Source organism: Patella vulgata, chromosome 4 (genome assembly GCF_932274485.2).
Source record: "Patella vulgata chromosome 4, xgPatVulg1.2, whole genome shotgun sequence".
Lineage (NCBI taxonomy): Eukaryota > Metazoa > Mollusca > Gastropoda > Patellidae > Patella > Patella vulgata.
Genome location: NC_065882.2, coordinates 79,629,259 through 79,649,355, shown reverse-complemented (window position 1 = coordinate 79,649,355; position 20,097 = coordinate 79,629,259). Strand labels below are relative to the sequence as shown.

The 20,097-nt window shown below is 38.2% G+C and overlaps 1 protein-coding gene across 1 annotated transcript; it reads left to right on the top strand.

The window, feature by feature from the left end:
- Window positions 1–6,455: 6,455 nt before the first annotated feature.
- Window positions 6,456–14,606, top strand: LOC126819372 (kielin/chordin-like protein). Its single transcript, XM_050547383.2, has 3 exons — window positions 6,456–6,518; window positions 12,419–12,497; window positions 13,492–14,606. The coding sequence occupies exons 1-3, from the start codon at window positions 6,516–6,518 to the stop codon at window positions 14,574–14,576; spliced, it is 1,167 nt and encodes a 388-aa protein (XP_050403340.1). The 5' UTR covers window positions 6,456–6,515; the 3' UTR covers window positions 14,577–14,606.
- Window positions 14,607–20,097: the final 5,491 nt, after the last annotated feature.

Below are 20,097 nucleotides of genomic sequence, written 5' to 3'. Positions count from 1 at the left end.
TAAAAGATCCCTTGGCAGTTGGAATTCGATATAAGAATAGGCCCGGACAAACTTTCCCTCATGGCACACTGTATGGCGTATGCCCGTCTTCATTAGCCCAGTTTAGGAGCAGAACAGTAGGACGTTAAACCCCATTTCATTTCATTTCATTTTGCTAATGAAGATGGACATTCTTCATGCAGTGTGCTATGCGAGGATATCCGAGGGCGTACTCATGATGGATTATCGATTCAAGAAGTGTTCAGTCGAGGTGTTTTATTGTTCCAGGACAATGTTACGGTTCACAACGCCCAAGCAGCAGTGAGTGGGACACATGAATGTGGCTCCACCACCCCCCCTCCTCTCTCTCCCTGCTTATTCTCTAAATCTAGTTTCCTCTGACTTCTTCATGTTCACACAACTCAAATATGTCATCAGACCGATGCTGTGGGGAAGTTTTTCGGGTCATGTGACAATCCGTGGTTTTCCGACGTTGTTTAATATGCTTGGAAAACCATGCTATAAGTGCATCAAGAGATTATCTTGAACAATAACTGTTATCATATAGATCACATGTTATTTAGGGAGGCCGGAAACGTTTAGAACACCCTATCTAAGTAACACAATCGATTAGCTTTCTTGGGTGGATGTAGGGAAGTTTTGTCAATCCATGTTGCATTTATTTCAACAACGACCATGGAAATGAAATGTAATCTTTTATCAACTTTTCTGCCAAATTGCCAGGTGTCTTGTTTTGTCCCATCCGAGCAACTAGACACTGTTCTCAGCAATCACCTTTATCGACGCCGGTTAATAAATGCGATCTGCAGAGTATTTACAGACAAAATATTAACATGAGGGGGAGCGGGGTATTAGGATTAATGATATAAGAGTATAAGGAATAAGCATGCAAAATTTTGAGGCGATCCAAAACCTAATTAGACACAGACCCAATTACGACAACACAATACGATCACATTATGATTGGGGTTACCAATCCAATATTATGTAGAAAAATATATCATGTTAACAGTAGGGGTGGTTTTGATATATTACCTGACATAGGTGTTAAAGGAGGAAAGTCTTTAACTCAGTATCATCCATAGTCTGCGACATTGCATGCATGGCTTTTTGGTCAATTTAAATTGAAATTGGTGTTGTTATCTTACCGTGAAAAGATAGGCTTCTAATATCAAATATTTAAGACAAAATGAAAATTTTAAAATTCGCACACGAATCGCGTGCCAGGAAAGATGGGCTTTTTGATATCCAATATTTAAGACTTTTCCGATGGCATCGAGACTGGATTATAATAATGATAATAAGTACAAATTTAGCATATTGAAGTGAAATTATGTACACTTATTGCAATCATCGTTGGTGTTAAGCAATTAACTAAATAATTTATGAAAAACATATACAAATACAATAAATTAAACGGTATACAAAATACCGAAAGAAAGAATGAAATAAAATGAAATGGGGTTTAACGTCCTACTGTTCTGCTCCGACGGGGCTAATGAAGACGGGAATACGTCATACAGTGTGCTATGAGGGTAATCTTGCCCAGACAGCGGCACTGCGGCCTACTCTTATATCGAATTCCAACTGTCAAGGGATCTTTTACGTGCACGCCAATGTGTACACGGGACCTCTATTTTTCGTCCCATCCGAACGACTAGGCCCTCCGTCCTGCATACGTAAGAAAGGAACAGTTTAGTGTAGAATACTATTTACAATGTTATAATAGTGTATTAATAATTCTACCTGTGATAATACGATTATTAAAATAAGGAATAATATCTTATATTTTTGTATATGAATAATTACCTTGTGATAATTGACACACAGGATACACGATGTATGCAAAGGATAATAATGTTTTACGTATTTCAGTTGCTAAATATAGATATTTTGAGATATTTATAACGACTTTTTGTTCATTATTTGACATTAATACGGTTCTAGACCAAGGATACTTTTAAATTGGCTATAATATACAAGTCTTGGGTTTTCAAGGAATAATGCCATTCTTCTTGGGCACAGCAGTCACGGAGTCTCTGCATGAATAGATAAATAAATTCAGCACAATCGCCTGTTGTTTGGGAATCCCATACTATACTAAATAAAGCCATACCTAAATACTAGATTTTTTTTAAATCGCTTGCCCATGTTTTCCCACCATCCATATCCAAGTTATGTAACATCACATACGCTTGTTTAGCATGCATACAAGTTTAACCCAATATTACGATGCATCTTGCAGAGTTGAAAAATAGATCGGATCTAAGTTGAAGAACTTTAAATGAACATTTTCTATTTTTGTGCGAAAACAATGCCCTCATCGGAAGGATCATTTTATCACATATTTGTACAGCACAACTAAGAATGATAGCTCGACACCTTTTGTATATGAATTTCATCAATAACTTTCTCGGATTGTAGAATTTGAGTTTCATTTGTTTTTGACCATTTCAGTGTTGTTGAGAACACAACACGTAGATATTTGTAAAAAGAAACTGTATCTATTCGGACATTATGGTAGCTCCATTTTTCGTAAGATCTCAGTGGACCACCGTTTCTGAATACACGTATCTTGTTTTTTGAGTTTTGATGGACATTCCATATTTATCGCAAAAAAATGCTATAGAACGTTAATTTGTTGCTGAGAATACATTGGGAAATACATTGGATGCAAAGATACCATTAAATGTTTTGTATTGCAACTCCCTGACATATAGATTTGTGAAAAGCGAAAATAATAACGGGCTTAATATACAGCCTTGTATGGTACCCGTAATACACGCAATGAAGTCACTTAGTCCCAGTTAGTTGGAATACATTTTGCTGATGGCACTGAGGAAGTTTCCATGATTATGGTCTTGTGGTGTTAGTAAATGTCTAATTGATAGTTTATATAACAGTTAAGGCCTAAAGAAAGAACTGCAATAGGCTGATTGGGACAATCCCACCATGCAGCTATTCCGACAATCAGACAATACAATAGCGCCCTGGCAACATCAGACTACATACCTAAATAAATGATTTAATTCACGAACACTAACTTGAATTATTGCAGAGGGGTGGTATTGGCAGTGGGACTGAATTTGCTGAAGATTCTCAGATTCTGTATGGTTAAGCGGGGATTCAAAACCACGCCATCTGACCCATTGACAAACATAATGACCTAAAGCACACGCCTTAGAGCATTCGTCCACCCAAGCCTAATTATTTTTCATGTAGTCGAAGTTGAAAACAGAATTTATAATTAATCCCTATTATTAACTGACAGAAACTTAGTGCTTTAACAAATTCATCATGCCAGTTATTCCACGGGAAAAATCAAAACGTTATAGAAATAAAACAATAAAAGAAAATGACAGACTTATGAAGGAAAGAAGGGGTGTGCCGGAAGTAGAATTGGACAGCTATGAAGAACTACTTTGGAGAGCGTTCTACTCCTACGATAATGTAAGAATAGAAGATCAACTGGCTGTAAAACTGCCTCGACCGTAAACGTTGGGACACTCTGCTCTGGTTCTCCAAATAAAAGGTCTGCAGTTATCACAGCACTAGCTTCAAATATAGATTTGACACCACTATAAAACCCTAGGGCCTAACCAGAATGAGCTCTATGGAATCCGCGTTGAGGTTTGTCCTGAAGACATTGAGGACACCCTGCTAAAAAGATGTAGTGATAATCTGGAAGCCCAGGAAGAAAAAATAAACAGAACCAGAACGTACTAACTCCATTAACAGAAGCTCACATAATTTTTCATGATGGGACCTAAATTTGAATTGTGCCCATTCAAAGTTTGCACGCTTACAACCTGCTCAGGTGAAGCTACAATTAGTGGGGAGCTGATGATGAACTGATCATCTAATATCCAAGTCATGGACTATTAAAATAATTTTTTTATTTACTTGCAATTTCGTTCCATATTTTTTAAATAGACGTTTGTCAAAAGAGTTCACTCCAAAATTATACAAATGAAATTAAATCAGTTAACGAAAATTAAGATGAAATGGGTAGTCAGGTGATTTTACGTAAATAGGTTGCACCCACACTTATCCGCAGTGAATATTCGCTAGGCTTCGACAATCACTGATAAGGATGACATCGATGCGACTTAATGAACCACGACTATTAACTTTTTTCCTCCGACAAATTACATTCTAAACCATTTTTTTTATGCATTAGAAAAATAAATAAAGACGTTTGAATTAGTTGTAGGTAAAAATTATTTCCTATTTTAGTGTAAATATGTAATAAAATGAGTAAAATGCGCCATTCTGCTCGAATTAGTAACGTCTTATGTAAACAATGCACGCGCCATTGAGCCAATGATTGACGCCGCGTGATATGACGTCATGTGTTGAAGGCAGTCATCTTTTACAGAGATATTAGAAGACTTTCGTAATACTCTGTGAAACAGATTGGGTTGCACCTACAGTCAAATTACAATTTTCACTGTGTGGGCTTTAATGGTTATTTAATGGTCATTGTATCATATTACTTACAAGACGACAATGGCGTAGTAAAAACAATATTAATTTACAATTTTGAAAACAAAATTCACCAGTTCAATTTCTTTTTAAAAATTCAAGACATTTATTTTTTTTTTACTAATGGTCCATCAAATCAGTTTAAGTAAGAGAACACTGGTTCGACACTTACCCATAGAAACGTATGGAATTTTTTTCGCTACAAGCCATGACAAAGGACCTTTTGATAACATTTACAACTAGCAACGTAGTTAACTGAGAAGGCCATCATAATTCACTGCTCCAAAGAGGATATTGAGGAAACAAACATTTTGCTATGGATGCCAAATTGCAGAATCTTGACCCAATTCCCAAAACGTTAATTGTCTATAAAGTTGTCACAGTTACCCCATTTTCATTTAACATGTGAAATTCGAAATAAACTTGTTAGGAGGGCTCCTTTTTTCCAAAACAACGGTCAAATGCCAAATATGCGATTTTAGAAGCAGTACAATAGGATAAGGACGATCTTCTCGGCTGACAACCCTAACCCTCCAATTTCTCTAAGGCAGGTATGTTCATGTCGTTTTTGGGGAGACTCAGCTTAGGACAATATAAACAAATTAGGTATTTTCACAAAAATTACATTATAAAATCGACACTTGCCGACCAAGATATCGAAGACAAAATGCAACTAATCACAACATGCAGGTAATCAGACAATCCCACCCTGACAACATGCAGCAAATGAGACATTTACCACCCTGACAACATGCAGCTAATCCGACAAGCACACCCCCCCCCCCTCCAACGACAACATAATCCAACTAAATTTAAATATAAATGACAGTCGGTCGGAATATGTTGCAAAAACTTATATTCTGAATTGTTTAGGGGGTTATGAACATAGTTATATTAAAAACGAGAGTAACACTCAGTGAAACACAATGAATTCTAATCCGATTGTTAGCCACGTGACAGGGGTTGTGAATGGCGTATCCGTCGTTCGTTTCTGGAGCTTTAAGTCCACTTCCAAGGGTGATAACGTAGACAAGATGGCGTATCCATTACGTGTCTCTTTAAACAGCTGTCGCCATACTTTGCACGCTGGTGGAACTGGTTGAAATAAAGTAAACAATATCGCAAATCAAACAATTTGACACCTTTCACAAAATAAACGTTTCAATGGACAGCTTGGCAGTTTGTTTGTTGTGAAATAACTCCCTTAATAGAAAGTAATGACATTTCAACACAGGTAAGTTGACAGAAAACCATTTAGAAAATTATATTTAAAATACTGACACGTCCAAGTATTATTCAATGTATAAACATATTGTTCCACATGTTTCTATATTCTACCCAACGATAAATAATAATGACAGCTAAATCGATTGGGGGGTTGGCTGGCCGAATGGTTAGCACGTGCCCGCTGTATCAGAAAGCCTGCCATTGAGTAATCTGGCGTGGTTTCGAATCCCCGGTTGTACGTGACAAGGAGTAGGGTCGCCTGTCCAACCTCGTGGGTTTTCTTCGGGTCCTCCGGTTTCCCCCCACTGCTAAAGACCCCTACGCGCAAGCGAATTATTGAAATAAAATTAAACAATGTTAGTCCCGAAATGACCTAGTTTGTGTCGAGTGGACGTTAAACCCTATTTCTCTCTCTCTCGCTAAATCGATTAACTTTCGCTAAATCGATTAACTTTTAGAAAATAATACAGGTTCTTCCATTAAAGCGCTACACTTTATTAAAGAATGCGCTTGTGACGTCATCAGTAATGTTTCAATATTGTTTTCTCGGGTTTTAAAATGTCAATGATTTTAGTAATTCGTTAAATGGCTGTCGTCTTTCCATCCGTTCTAGGTACTGTGGTCAATATCCACCAAGAAGGGTTTTACGTCCATTTAAAATGTTCCCAGTATTTAGCGTTTTGTCCCTTTAAAATATGTGTGGTGTGTTGATTAGGCCTATATAAGGCACCAGATCGGTATGTTGTATTTAATTATGATTAGGAACCCGATAGTTGAGAATTATACGTCTACCTATCAAAGTGATGGTAAATATAAAAATTTATATTATTACTTCTTAATTTAAAGGTGTGAAACTTTCTTGCGGTCCGCCCGCCCGTTCACAGTTTGTTTTTGTGGACACTCTACAGGACACAATTTCAATCAGATTTTAAGGCTCCGTTCGGTTTTCGCGTATATCGGTCTGTAACTTCCCGGATTATGAGCCCTGATTGTACCAAAAATCAAGTGTGGGCACTCTAGGGGTCATAATGTTTATCCAATTCTGATGATACTGAATATGTATGTTTAGAACATAGATCTCATATTCCTGAAGCAATGGCCCGAGAAATCCCTCTCTGGCCATTGCTGGATTGACTTTGGATGCTTGAGCTTTAGATGGAGTGTGCCTATTGTCGATCAATCAAATCTCTTCTGCCTCTAAATACAGCAACATACAGCCCTACAAGAGTTGGTGGGTGGATGTTTGCTCAGAAATTATCGTCTGTATGGAACATGCTAGAATCGATTTGTAGTATATCCTAGCCTTAGGATATGTTTCACAGTAGTTGAGTAATATGCTTTTGAAATAATGGAGGTCAGTATCACTGGAATTCGCATTGAACCACAAGATTTTGTCCGCTCAGATAAACATTCTAACCCCACAACCCCTTTCAATTAGCCACTGCAGTATTTTTACAACTGTAGCCTACATGTACACGTAGCTGACAAACTCTATTTTGGATATGATTAAAGGTCAAATTACAAACATACATGTAGATATAAGTTAAAACAGGTTTTCTTTTTTCATTTTTCTGTACAAAACAATTTTGCTGAATGGCAAGAGCAGCGCCCACTGATGCATTTCCTTGACACACATGCCACTGATTCTAAAACACTATCAGGCGCAGGTTTTCTTTTTCATTCATGTTATAAGGAGTTGGTTATTTTTTTAATTCCAAGCCACGATTTTCCGGGTAAGGCGCATTGATGGTTTGACATATGGCTATTTTATGAATGGCACACCGAGAGTTCACACGAAGAATATGTTGATTTAAAGCGTAATCAGTCGGTGGCATATTTTGCTCAGAGGAAGAACTGATAAAAAAGATCTTGTAGCCAGATCTTCGTTTACATGATCACATTTTTGTACATATGGCCTACATACAAAAGATTCCCGCAAGGCACTACTTATACGTGTATGAACTTTTAGAGTAAATGTTGTACCAAGACTTTCAAATGCCTTTAAAAATTATTTATTTTCTTTAACTATCTGAAAGGCACGTTTCTTTCCTTTTCCATAAAAGGCACTAGTAAAATCACACCCGGTAAAGACGTGCAGTCCAACTAGTGACTCGGGAAAAATCTTGTCCAATGCAATGTACAACTTTCTGTATATCAATAATCCTAGCCTTATTTTTCACTCCTGTCAAAGTATAAAGGTCAGCACTTATTTTTGACTGCAAAGTTACAGATATAATTGCCACATCTGTGTCGTCTGGACTCAAATACAAATGTTTCCAAATTCTTTGCCTGCATATATCATAAAGCTTGACCAGTCGAATGTTTTCCTGACCATTTATGAGTCTTTCGCTTATGACATCATTACAGAATATTTTGTAAGTGGTTAAATATTTGACGGGGGGGGGGGGGCTTGTCACCTTTGGTGAAAAATATAAATAATCATATAAATGTACACAATTGAGACAAAATTCTGGAGTTTGGTTAACTCTCATTAATTTCATAGACGTAAGGGGCATAAGAGATTTGCACATGTTTTAACATCTTATTTTCATGCCGCAACCAGCTAATGAAGATAGGAATGCATTAGCAGTACAAAGAGAGGGAGAATTGGGGTTTAACGTCCACTGGACACAAACATAGTCATTTCAGGACTAACCCATGGTTCAGTTTTATTTCAATAATACGCTTGTGCACAAGAGTCTTTACCAGAGGTAGGAAAGCGAAGCATCCGGAGAAAACAAAGGAATTATTAATGGGGCAGACATACTTTCACACTTTGACAGTGAGTGGGGGCTACGTAGAGATGATAAATTTTAGTGGATGGTTCAAGTAATCGACATTATAGGACGAGATAAAAAATTAACTGCAACTGGAATATCAACATAAAGAAAGAAGCATAAATTTTACTGACATAAATCTATGAAGCAGGGTGCAGCTACAAATATAAAAACAAAACATCGCAAATATTTACCTTTCTAATAACCGTCTATTAACAAATTCGGTATACTGCCAATAGCATTTTTGGCGATATCCTGCCCTCAATGGTTACACACTCTTGCCCTCTGATATGCCTTAACATATCCCCATTCAATTCAGCAGCTTTCAACAGTTGGCCTACAAACAAAACAAATTATACACCATATAATATAGCGTTGAATGTTGAGTGTATCAAAGGGTGGGGGGGATGCCACTTTGCGGCCTATATGTACCTGGCTGGTCCACTCTTGCATGCGGTTATGGTTCAGATTCCTTGTGTGAGCGGAAACACCTTGACGGGGGGCAAGAAAATAAAAGAAAAAACTGTGTTTCACCCCTTGTGGAAGCGAATGTTCAACACTACAACCAACGACTGTGCCAAATCAAACCAGCGACTGCCAGGCAGGATAGAGAACCAGCTAAAAACAAAAACGATTTTTTGTACAATCAGGGGCCATAATCCAGAAAGTTATGGCCTGAAATGCGCAAATATCAAAAGGGACTGAGATTTTTAGAATATAAAGATTTGTTTTAAGGTTCATTAAAATCAGATAAAAATTGTGACCTCTACAGGGTCCATAACCTTTGAATTACATAATTATATACAATTTGCATACAAGGAGCGGTCATTTTGTCGGTCAGTTTCATTTCGATTTTCCGGAAATTCCCATTCAACCTTTATTATGGTGTAATGGTGACGTATCTAAACGGTTTTTAAAATCAGAAAAATAATTGTGACTTCTAGAGAATCCACAAGCTAAAAATGCGATTTTTAGACAAATCAGGGGCCATAATCCAGGAAGTTTAACGATCTGATATGCACGAATATCGTAAGGAACCAAGATCTTTGTCTTATTAATGGCTTATTAACATGCATTTCCAGTTTCCTCTAACGGTGATATAATAATACGGTTTTTTAAATCGGATAAAAATTATCACCTCTATAGGGTCCACAAGCTAAAAACGTGATTTTTCGTACAATCAGGGGCCATAATTCAGACAGTTACTGTCCGATATGCGCGAATATCGAAAGGAACTGAGATCTTTGTGTAATAAACTTACATTTTAAGTTTCAACAAAATCGGATAAAAATTGTGACCTCTATAGGGTCCACAACCTTGATATACCATATTTTTACGCTATTTGAGAACGAACGGCGGCCATTTTGTCTGTCAATTTTGAGCCGATTTTCACGAAATTCGAACTCAGTCGTCCTTAGGGTGTAACGGTGATAATAATACGTTTTTTTTTTTTTAAATCAGATCAAAATTGTGACCTCTATAGAGTGTCCACAAGCTAAAAACGCGATTTTTCGTACAATCAGGGGCCATAATTCATGATGTTTTGATCCAATATGCGCGAATAACGAAAGCAACCAAGTTTTTCGAGTTATAAACATGCATTGTGACCTCTAGAGGGTCCACAACCTTGATATACCAGATGTTTACACCATTAGCGTACGAGGGGAGAACATTGTGTCTGGCAGTTTTGAACCCAACCTTCATTACGATGTAACGGTGATATAATCAAACGGTTTTTTAAATCGGATAATAATTGTGACCCGATATGCGCAAATATCGAAAAAAAACCCAAGATCTTTGGGTTATAAACATGCATTTCAAGTTTCATCAAAATCGGATTAAAATTGTGACCTCAACAGGGTTCACAACCTTGATATACCATATGTTTACACTATTCGCGTACAAGCGGCGGCCATTTTGTCCGGCAGTTTTGGTCAACCTTCATTACTGTGTAACAGTGATATAATCAAATTTTGTTTTATTTTTTAAATCGAATCAAAATTGTGACCTCTGGATGGACCACAAGCCAAAAACGCGATTTTTCGTACAATCAGGGGCCATAATTCAGGAAGTTACGATCCGATATGCACGAATATCCAAAGGAACCAAGATCTTTGGGTTATAAATATGCATTTCAAGTTTCATCACAATCGGATCAAAATTGTGACCTCTAGAGTGTCCAAAAGCCAAAAGCGCGATTATTCGTACAATCAGAGGCCATAATCCGCGAAACTACGGTGCGATACATGCCAATTTCGAAAGGAACCGAGATCGTAGGGAGATAAACCTGTATTTCAAGTTTCAATGAAATCGGATAAAATTTGTGACCTGTAGAGTGTCCACAAACAATATTGTGGTCAGCGGCGACGACAATGTACGTCCACATGAACATGAAGGCGTATAAAAATGGGGTAAAGGGCTTTACTGGCCAGTTTCATAACAATTTTACAGTGATCGCAGTAGCACTGCTGATCCCATTTGCAACGACACAACCATTAAAAACTGTAGGACAGTGTATGAATATAATTTTTAGTAATTACAATTTGAATGTAAGTAACATACCTGCTGTTTGGGTCTGGTTTAATACATCATTCTTCCTATTTTCGCCAACAGTGACAAATCTTTCAAGTTATTTTTTTACATATTATACGCACAACAGGCAGCACCGATCTACTCTTTCTTTTTACTTCTGGAACGGCTGAAGTGACTGTATGTATTCTGTTTTTTTATCTTAATTTCTTTGGAGAGCTAAGTCCCAGATCGGCTGCACCCTGGTTGACTTGTAGCCGGAGCTTTTAATTTTTCTTTCTCTAATCAATTACGGGCAGATACAATTCGGAATTTGTAAAAGGCCTGTAACATATTGCGTGAAGTCCTGCATCTTTTGGCGCGTCGATAAATTCCTTGCTGATTATATCACTCGAAGTCACCTGTTCAGCGAGGCAATTCCCCGCACATCAAGTTCTAGCCATTTCTAGGCAAATTCACGGAATTAATCCCAACGAGATTTTGTAAATGGTTGTTCTCGTTCCTTTCGTAATCCCTCGTAATAAACAATACCGCGTAAATATGAAGTATCAGTCGATTCACGTTCTTTCATGGGCGCAGCCATTACATGTGTGTTGTTGTTTACAACTTTCTAGGCGGGGTAAGCGGGTCACCATACGAGCTTCAGATTGGCCCATGGTGACCAATCGCCAGTTATTTTCCTACGCTTTATAACATCGCGAATTAAATAAATCCCGTACGAATAAATTTATAGCAGCCTTTATTGCGCTGCCGGTGCTTGGAACACCCGTAAATTTTCTTTAAAACATGCTCATCTACTTTTTAATGGTCGCAGATTATATTAGGTATGACCACGTAGCGGAATTGCACCCTAGAAATTTTTGCTGCCGGCCAATAAAGACCCCCCTTTGCGCAAGCGAATTTTTAAAATAAAATTGAACCATGTTACTCCCGTAATAAGTTCTCTCTCTCTCAATGACATCCAAGTTTTAATTCCAGATACGCCTCTGTCTGTGGCGACCTGATTCGAAACACATTCGCTATGCGGCCGTATTTCCTTTTTTCTGTCTTCATTAGGGGATCACGGTGGGTAAGACGCTGGCTCGCTAGCCTGGAGGTCGGGCGTCGATTCCTGCATTGGCCGAGAAAATTCATCCAGATTTTCCGGCGTGGTTTCCCCTTTATCAGTGATGCAGGACGGAGGGCCTGACAATGACAGCTGTCTAGTCGTTCGGATGGTACGAAAAACCGAGGTTGGTGTGCGTAAAAGATCCCTTGGCAGTTGGTATAATAGTAGGCAAAATTTCCCCATATCACTCTGTATGGCGTAACATGTAGCCTAATGAGGGCAGAACAGTAGGACGTTAACCCACATTTCATTTAATGGATTTATTCCCTATATTTTCATTGTATATTTTTAGGCGAAGACAACATCATGGATACTGTATATCTTCTTGGCTGTCGTCTCAACTCTAGCATGGGTACATGGTGAAACTAACTGTAAGTCTAATCTTCAACACAATTTTGTTAGTAAGTCGTTTGGTTTCGACCTAAAAACAGTTGTATGCCTTTCAGATGCATAGGTTAAAGATACATTAGTTCGGAGCTAAATCTGCCTATTGCCATTCGTTCGTTTCTGGGGTTTTACGTCCACTTCCACCTAAGGTGATATCGTAGACAAGCCTATTGCCAGTCTTTCTTCAGATGTTATAGAAAATTATTAATTAGACCTTTATTTACATGCCAAGCTCAAAATCAACCCCGTAGATGCTCGGGTGGCTTGTGTGTAAACAGTTGTTCATTGTATTAATTAATTCAATAACTGGCTGACCAAGCTAACGTTTACCGTTAGTCACTGACGTAACTACAGGAGACTGCCGATGAAAGGCCTTCCAATCGAAGATACCATAGCCATTTAGAATGTTACGTGATCAAGAATATATAGGTGGAGTTATCGTCTGTCAATCAAATGATCGGTAGGGCATAATTCTTTGGGACGGAGATAGCTGATGCCGATTTCTAATCCAAACTACCGTTCTGAATAAAGTAATTTGACTGAAATTTTCAATATGTTCTGTTTGTATCATCTATTTTTGAATTATTATAGCAAGAACGGCTAACCCTTTATTAAACTCTTAACTAATATATCCTTAAACAGCCGAATTGCTTTGGCCGTCGCAAATCAATGTGAATAATTTCGAACCAAACTGCTCTACAAATTGATTTATTTGGTCTTTTTATTGACCAAACTGGGGCTTTACATAGACGGTTATTCAGAATGTTAGGTCTTTCATTGAAACAAAGGGGGTTACAAATTGGATCTACAGTTAACCCGTTCATGTTGCAAGGTTACCAAATCAACCATCAACCTTTCGTGTTGCCAGATTACCATATATATTTATCAACATTTCATGGTGCCAAGTTACCATATCTACCAATCGTTCATAGTGAATCTCTCAAAATTATCAGTATGTTTTTTTTAAATTGTTTTCAGTGTCTAGGTGTTTTTATGAAGGTGGAGTTTATGAGCAACACGTAGTATTCCCGGTTATTGATGATGAATGCAACAGTTGTCGGTGTACAGAATCTGGAACCGTTACCTGTACCAATTTCAATTGCAGTGAATGTATGTTCAACGGAACACTTTACCAATCATGGAACATCAATGCATTTAATGCTACCGATGATTGTAACGAGTGTCATTGTACGAAATCTGGAACCTGGTGTACCAAATTCGTGTGTTGTACGTACAACGGTACACTTTACCGCGAAGGAGATGTGCTCCCAGCGCCAGATGATTGTAACAGTTGTTGGTGTGTAAGTCATGGACGCGTATCATGTTCCGATACCTTTTGCTATTTCTGCGGATACAACGACTTGGGTGGTCCCCTCCGACCTGGGGATACATTTACTGCTTCCGATGGTTGTAATACTTGCCAATGTCTCCGAGATGGAACGACAAATTGTAGTGACTATAAATGCTGTAGGTATGGCGGTACACCTTACCAAGCAGGGGAACTGTTTCGAGCCACAGATGGTTGTAACACTTGTCGGTGTATGGAAGTTGGAACGGTATCTTGCACTAAATTCAATTGCGATGACTGTCTGTACGACGGCACTCTTTATCAACCAAAGGAAATATTTAGAGCTACCGATGGTTGTAATCATTGCATGTGTTTGGAATCAAGAACCATACAATGCACAGACATGGCTTGCAATAACTGCCTGTACGACGGTAAACTTTACAAACCAGGGGACAAATTTAATGCTACCGATGGTTGTAACACTTGTTGGTGTTCGGAAAATGGAACCGTACCATGCACCGAAATTGCCTGCATCAATTGTCTGTACAACGGTACACGTTACCAACCAGGGGATAACTTTAATGCTACCGATGGCTGTAACACTTGCCAATGTCTCCCAGATAGAAGTGTGGCATGCACGGATGTCGTGTGCATTAACTGTATGTACAACGGTACAAGTTACCATCTAGGCGACTCGTTCCCGGGCTCCGATGGCTGCAACACGTGCGGGTGTCGAAGCGATGGCTCAATAGTCTGCACGGAAACTGCTTGCTAGACCACCCAATAAATAACATATATAAAGTAATACTTGTATTTGTTTGATGTTGTTATTTGTTTGAGACTGGTGTGTGTGGGGGGGGGGGGGCTGGTAATGAAATATGTTCTATGTGCGTTTAACATCCCGAAGCTCATTGACATGTTTTAAGTAAACTAAATGGGATTTAACTTTTTCTAGTTGGGTTAATAAAGATCGGCATACGCCATGCAGTGTACATTTCGAGGGCGTAATCATAATAAAATATCTAAAAAAGGGTTCCAACATAATGAATGTTACGTTATCAAATCACAGAAAACCCTCGAGATAAATATCGCCATGCAAAGCGACTCACTGCGTCAGTAAACAGAGCCTTAGTAGCCATGAGCGCTGCAAAGGAGACTTCCTCACCTAGCTTACTCTCCTGATCTAGCTGAGTAAGAGAAGCTGTTGACCCTCTCCACACGTGTTATTCGGTGTGGGACAACGGTCAATCAAATCACGGGATAACACTTGAAATGATAAGGCTTCGTAATGTTAATGTAAATAAATTTTGTAAATAAACATATACAAGAAACAGGAGTTACAGTACAAACATAAACAAGCTGACATTTTTCTTTGTTGACAGTTCTAATTCAATAGAGTTCACGGGTCACAGAGTTCACAGTCCACGATGTCTATGGAGATCCGCCATGTTAAAAAAAAGTTCAGAATTTTCCAGCCAACTTGGCTGCCGAGTCAAGTCCCCAAAATGTATTTACCGTTTTAAGTCTCTCTATAATTTCTGTGAAGGTTTGAAGACCGATCCATTGACGGCGTAGGAATACGGGAACTCGGGTTGAGGGTTGTCCGTAGTCCCGGATATCCAGTCGGGTCTCAGATTTTATACCGGAAGTTGGTCAGGTCGGTAAAATCACAACACTCTTCTCCGTTTTTATTTAAAGAAGAAAGGTGCTACCTGCACATCTGAAAAAAAAACTGTTCATTTTTCCCCTTCTATATACACTTTTTTTTCTTTTATATACTGTTCATTTTCCCCCTTCTATATACACATTTGTTTCCTTTTTTTTTCTTCTATATACTTTTTTGTTAAATCAGGCATTCACTCCCACTCATCAACGGTATACAAGTACACCAGTGGCCCTAAGGATTAAATACCACCGCCTCGTCATCCCAGTTCTCGACCGGAGTTAAGTGTAGGTAACCTGGAGGTTCTCAAAAAATTTACAAATTCCCCTTGATCTGTGGGGCCGAGGTAGTTCAACATAATGATCATGCATTGCCAGTAGGACAGACAGGCGGGTGAATTTAATGGTCTCAGGGAGATTCTGGCGACCCGGGGCCAGTGGTTTAGGGAGCACATAATGCTCAGGCCGGGATACTCTTTTCTCGGATCTGACTTTCGTCCGATAAAAGCTTCCACCGATTGAATGGGGCGTCACCCCCAAGACCCTACATAAGACTGCAATACTTTCTGTTTTCTTTTCCAACCACGGCATTACTGGTAGAATACTCGTCTGAAAAACAATCCGAAAGATGGTTCCGGAGACAATGAAATTTAATCTTGCGATCCCTGTAACCGCATCCAATCAAGGGGCAGGTCTGATTCCTCCCCTGGGTCCTCCTGACTACTCTAGGGCTATTTAGATGACTACGCGAAAGCCTGGGAACCACACCGGTCCGGGTATAGTCAAGGAATAATGGGTTGGTGGTTACGGGATGAGGGGAGACTGGCCTCTCTGATGACAAAACAATGGGAATGGACCCTATCCCTTCCTTGAAAAAATCCTCAAACGAAGGCAGAGCCACGGGAGTTGGCGTGGGTAATTGCGGAGCTGGGGTGAAATCCTGGAACCCCATAGGTACTTGATAACCCTGTCTGTTCGGAGTTTGACGACGCCTCCCAGAATTGTATGGAGCCCATGATCGTCTACCTTGTTTATCCATTTCCTAAAAAATAAAAAGCTAGCACTGCCTTTACTGTTATGGCGGTAAAGACAGTAACTGGATTAGTTAAGTCCACCCCCTCTTACATATAAACGTCACGACGGATAATTACAGAGAACAATTGGGACAATAATATTCCTTATCGTCCCATTCTGTACTCGGGTCCAGGGCTCAAACTAGGGACAAATTTTAGGGAGAACTTCTCCCTACAGACAGAATAGGGAGAAGTAAGGGGGACTTGAAGGAGAGGTCATATTTCATGCATTGCTGCAACCAATCTTACCAAGTCGTTACACAGTCAATATGCTAAATAAATAAACAAACATCGTTTAGCTGCACACGTATATTTATTTCAGTACATGTCATCATACTCTTACTGGTATCAAAATTACTGTGATAATAAATTATATATACTATATACTAGTACTAAGACAGACTTGACTTTAGCAATACAAATAAGATTTGTGATACCCCTCTATCAAATACATCAATATTTATACCCTTTCGTGCCTAAATACATTTAATTACTAGTCCTGGGTCTATTGTGTGATTGCTTTAGCACCTTTCACAATAGCCTTCAATAGGATAGTCATATTGTTACGTAGTACGACAATGTATGAAATTATTCTTTTGACACACCACTCACTTACCTTCTTTGTTTTACGTTTATGTGTTTAGATTAGTGGAACTAATAAAATTGACGTAGATTTAATTATATTGACGTAGATTTAATTATGGACCCGACATTATACCTATCAACACATTCTAAATACATGTTGTAATCATTCTGATAACAATTGTTTTAATATCTCCATTCGTCTTCAGAAATGTACGTCAACGCTATTTTCACTCGTCACATGTGTTGTTCTTTATTGACTGTACCATGTTGACACAACAATGTACACCTTTCGTTACCTTTCAATCACAAGTTTCATGTTTATTATTCTTTTTATTATTAAATTATTTCAAAGAAAGAGGACCAATTCAGTAGGCTACTGTGTCTATTCTTAGACAGAAATACATGAAAAATATCGTATCCGCCGCCATATTGGCCATCGCAGCTTTTGATTGGCTGTTATTTCTGGACGAAGCCAGAGGTTGTAACGGAGATTTATGATTCGATTCCTTCGCTTTATTTGAAAGAATTGTATTTCCTGTTGACATCAAATACAATGTTTATCATTGAAACTATTAAACATTATCACAGCCAACACAGAGAAAGTCGAAAAACAAAATATTAATACATGTTTTGCTTTTCACAACTTGTTTAATTTTCAGTTTTCCTTTCGAAGCTCACAATGCGAACACGTGTTGTGTTGTTTTGAAAATGCTTTGTTTACCGTTGATATCGATGCCTGTTACCTACTTCGCCCTTGCACAAATGTACGGCGAAGTGAGGGCGACTTCAACTTCGCCCTATTGCCTTTTAGGGCAAATTCATCAATGGGTTAGGCGACTATTTCGCCCACTAATTCGAGCCCTGCTCGGGTCTATAGTAACACAGCGGTAATGGAACCGCTCTTCACATCGGTCACAGCATATCATAGGATGACCGTCATCGGGTTTTCGGCAAATACAATAAATATCGATATTTCCGGCATCAATCGGATTTATACTAGTTTCTGATCTTCTACGGAGTCTTAAAATCACGACGGCACTTCCCTATCATGACAAGCTTTTATGCGGTCGTGATTTAAAGCGTTTCACCTTTCCGTGTCTTGATTCGGAATAAATACGGCGTAATTACTTGCGTTATAACTCCCGGGCCCTTCCATGTGGGGGAAAATTTGCGACTTTTCCCCGTTTTAGTAGCGGTGTTCAAAATATAAACTGCGTAATTGATATCTTGGCTCGTATTTAAAGGAGCTAAATCGCTAACATTTGGGTCGCAACGCATATAATACTGTATTATGAATGTATATAAAATGATTTACATTCAATGGTTTCCGTTTTTACTCCAATTTCAAATCAGTTATGTTCGGCGAAATATGCCAGCAGTCTCAAGGGACTGCAAATTTCTAGCGTTTGGTTATTTCAGTCTATATACGCCGTTTGATTTGGTGCAATGTGTCTAGCCTCGTCCCACGAGTCTCTTGATACAACTGGGGCTGAAGCGCATTATGGTACACGATTCGTGTACCAATGGTAAAATGTTTATTTTGTCTTAAATATTGGATATCAAAAGCCCATCTTTTTCCGGTAAGATCACAACATGAATGTTGATTTAATTTGACAAATAAATCGTGTTTTCAATGTTGAAGATTTTGGATGATATTGAGTTAGAGACTTAGCTACTTTAATTTATCGCGGCTAATTTATGCGTTTTAATTAAAGATTGTTCGAGTTTAGAAACGAACGAATCAACGTAGACGAAGAGAAATAGAGGCTATTTCAGAAGTTATTGATGAAGATATAGCCAACATTCCAGATGTTAAAGAGGCAAGTTTAAGCTTTATTAATATGCTGTATTTTTAGAAAGTTTATGTAAAAAAATCCGTTAGGCCACTGTCTTGGAAAGGTTTTTTTTCAGAATACTGAGAATACCTGTATAGTTTTTTTCATGTTTTCTTTCTTTACATTTTAGGTACGATGGGTTGCTAGTCAAGGTAGAGCTTTAATGGCACTGAAATCCAACCTAAATATTGTCTGCATTCATCTAGATGAGGCAAGCACACGGAATGATGTAAATGCTGGAGTGGCCAGAAATTATCTAAATCAACTGAAACATCCACATGTTTTAAAAGTGATGTTTCTCTTGCTTGATTTATTACAGACCCTAGCTACTTTATCAAAGGTTGGTGTCTGTTATATTTGACAATTTAAAATTTCAGTGAAAATAATCTAGAATTGAGTTGATTTATATTATTGCCATCTTAAAAATTGTTGTTGTTCATTGTTTTTTTCAGGATGACAAGTTACTAGTTAGTGAAGTGATGCCTGAGGTGGAAGCCACAGTATTGAAATTAATGACACTGCAAGAATACCCTGGTCTTAATATGCTTGAGTTTTTACAATCTTATAATTCATCAGAAAAGAAATTTGGAACAACTGATTTGAAGTCAGGATCTTGTCCACCTATTGATTTTTTAAATGATAACAACAAAAACTATAATAGAAAAAAACCCATCAACTACATAGACACAAGGTATGTATATTTTTATTTAATCTAGATTAAATGATAATCTTCAGTTAATAACTTATTACATAATTAACAATTGGTGTTCAATCAAATAGACATTTTCTGATGCATATGAATCACTGATGATCTTATGGTAAACTACATTCTACATGTGTGAGCTAAGGTAGTGAATGGAAACCAATTGCCATACTCTGTAAACTAATAACACTTTCTTTAAAATATATTATCAGGTTTTCTGTCTTTAACGAGAGCCCACTGAAAGATTTTGCAGCAGTGTTTGTCTTTTCTTCTTGGCCTAAGGACAGACAGCAACTCTCTCTAAACATGATGTACAAGAACTACATAATTTAGTTTAACATTTTGGTTGTGTAATGAAGAGTGTTGACATATCAGAATCAGTACTGCAACATGAATACCAGTCAATGAAATCCATTTTAAATTCCATGTCTGTGTCTC

Bases quoted from the DNA above. Each gene is read 5' to 3' on its own strand.
- LOC126819372 (XM_050547383.2), top strand. The intron at 12,498-13,491 runs GTAAGTCTAATC...AATTGTTTTCAG, and splicing joins GGTACATGGTGAAACTAACT to TGTCTAGGTGTTTTTATGAA.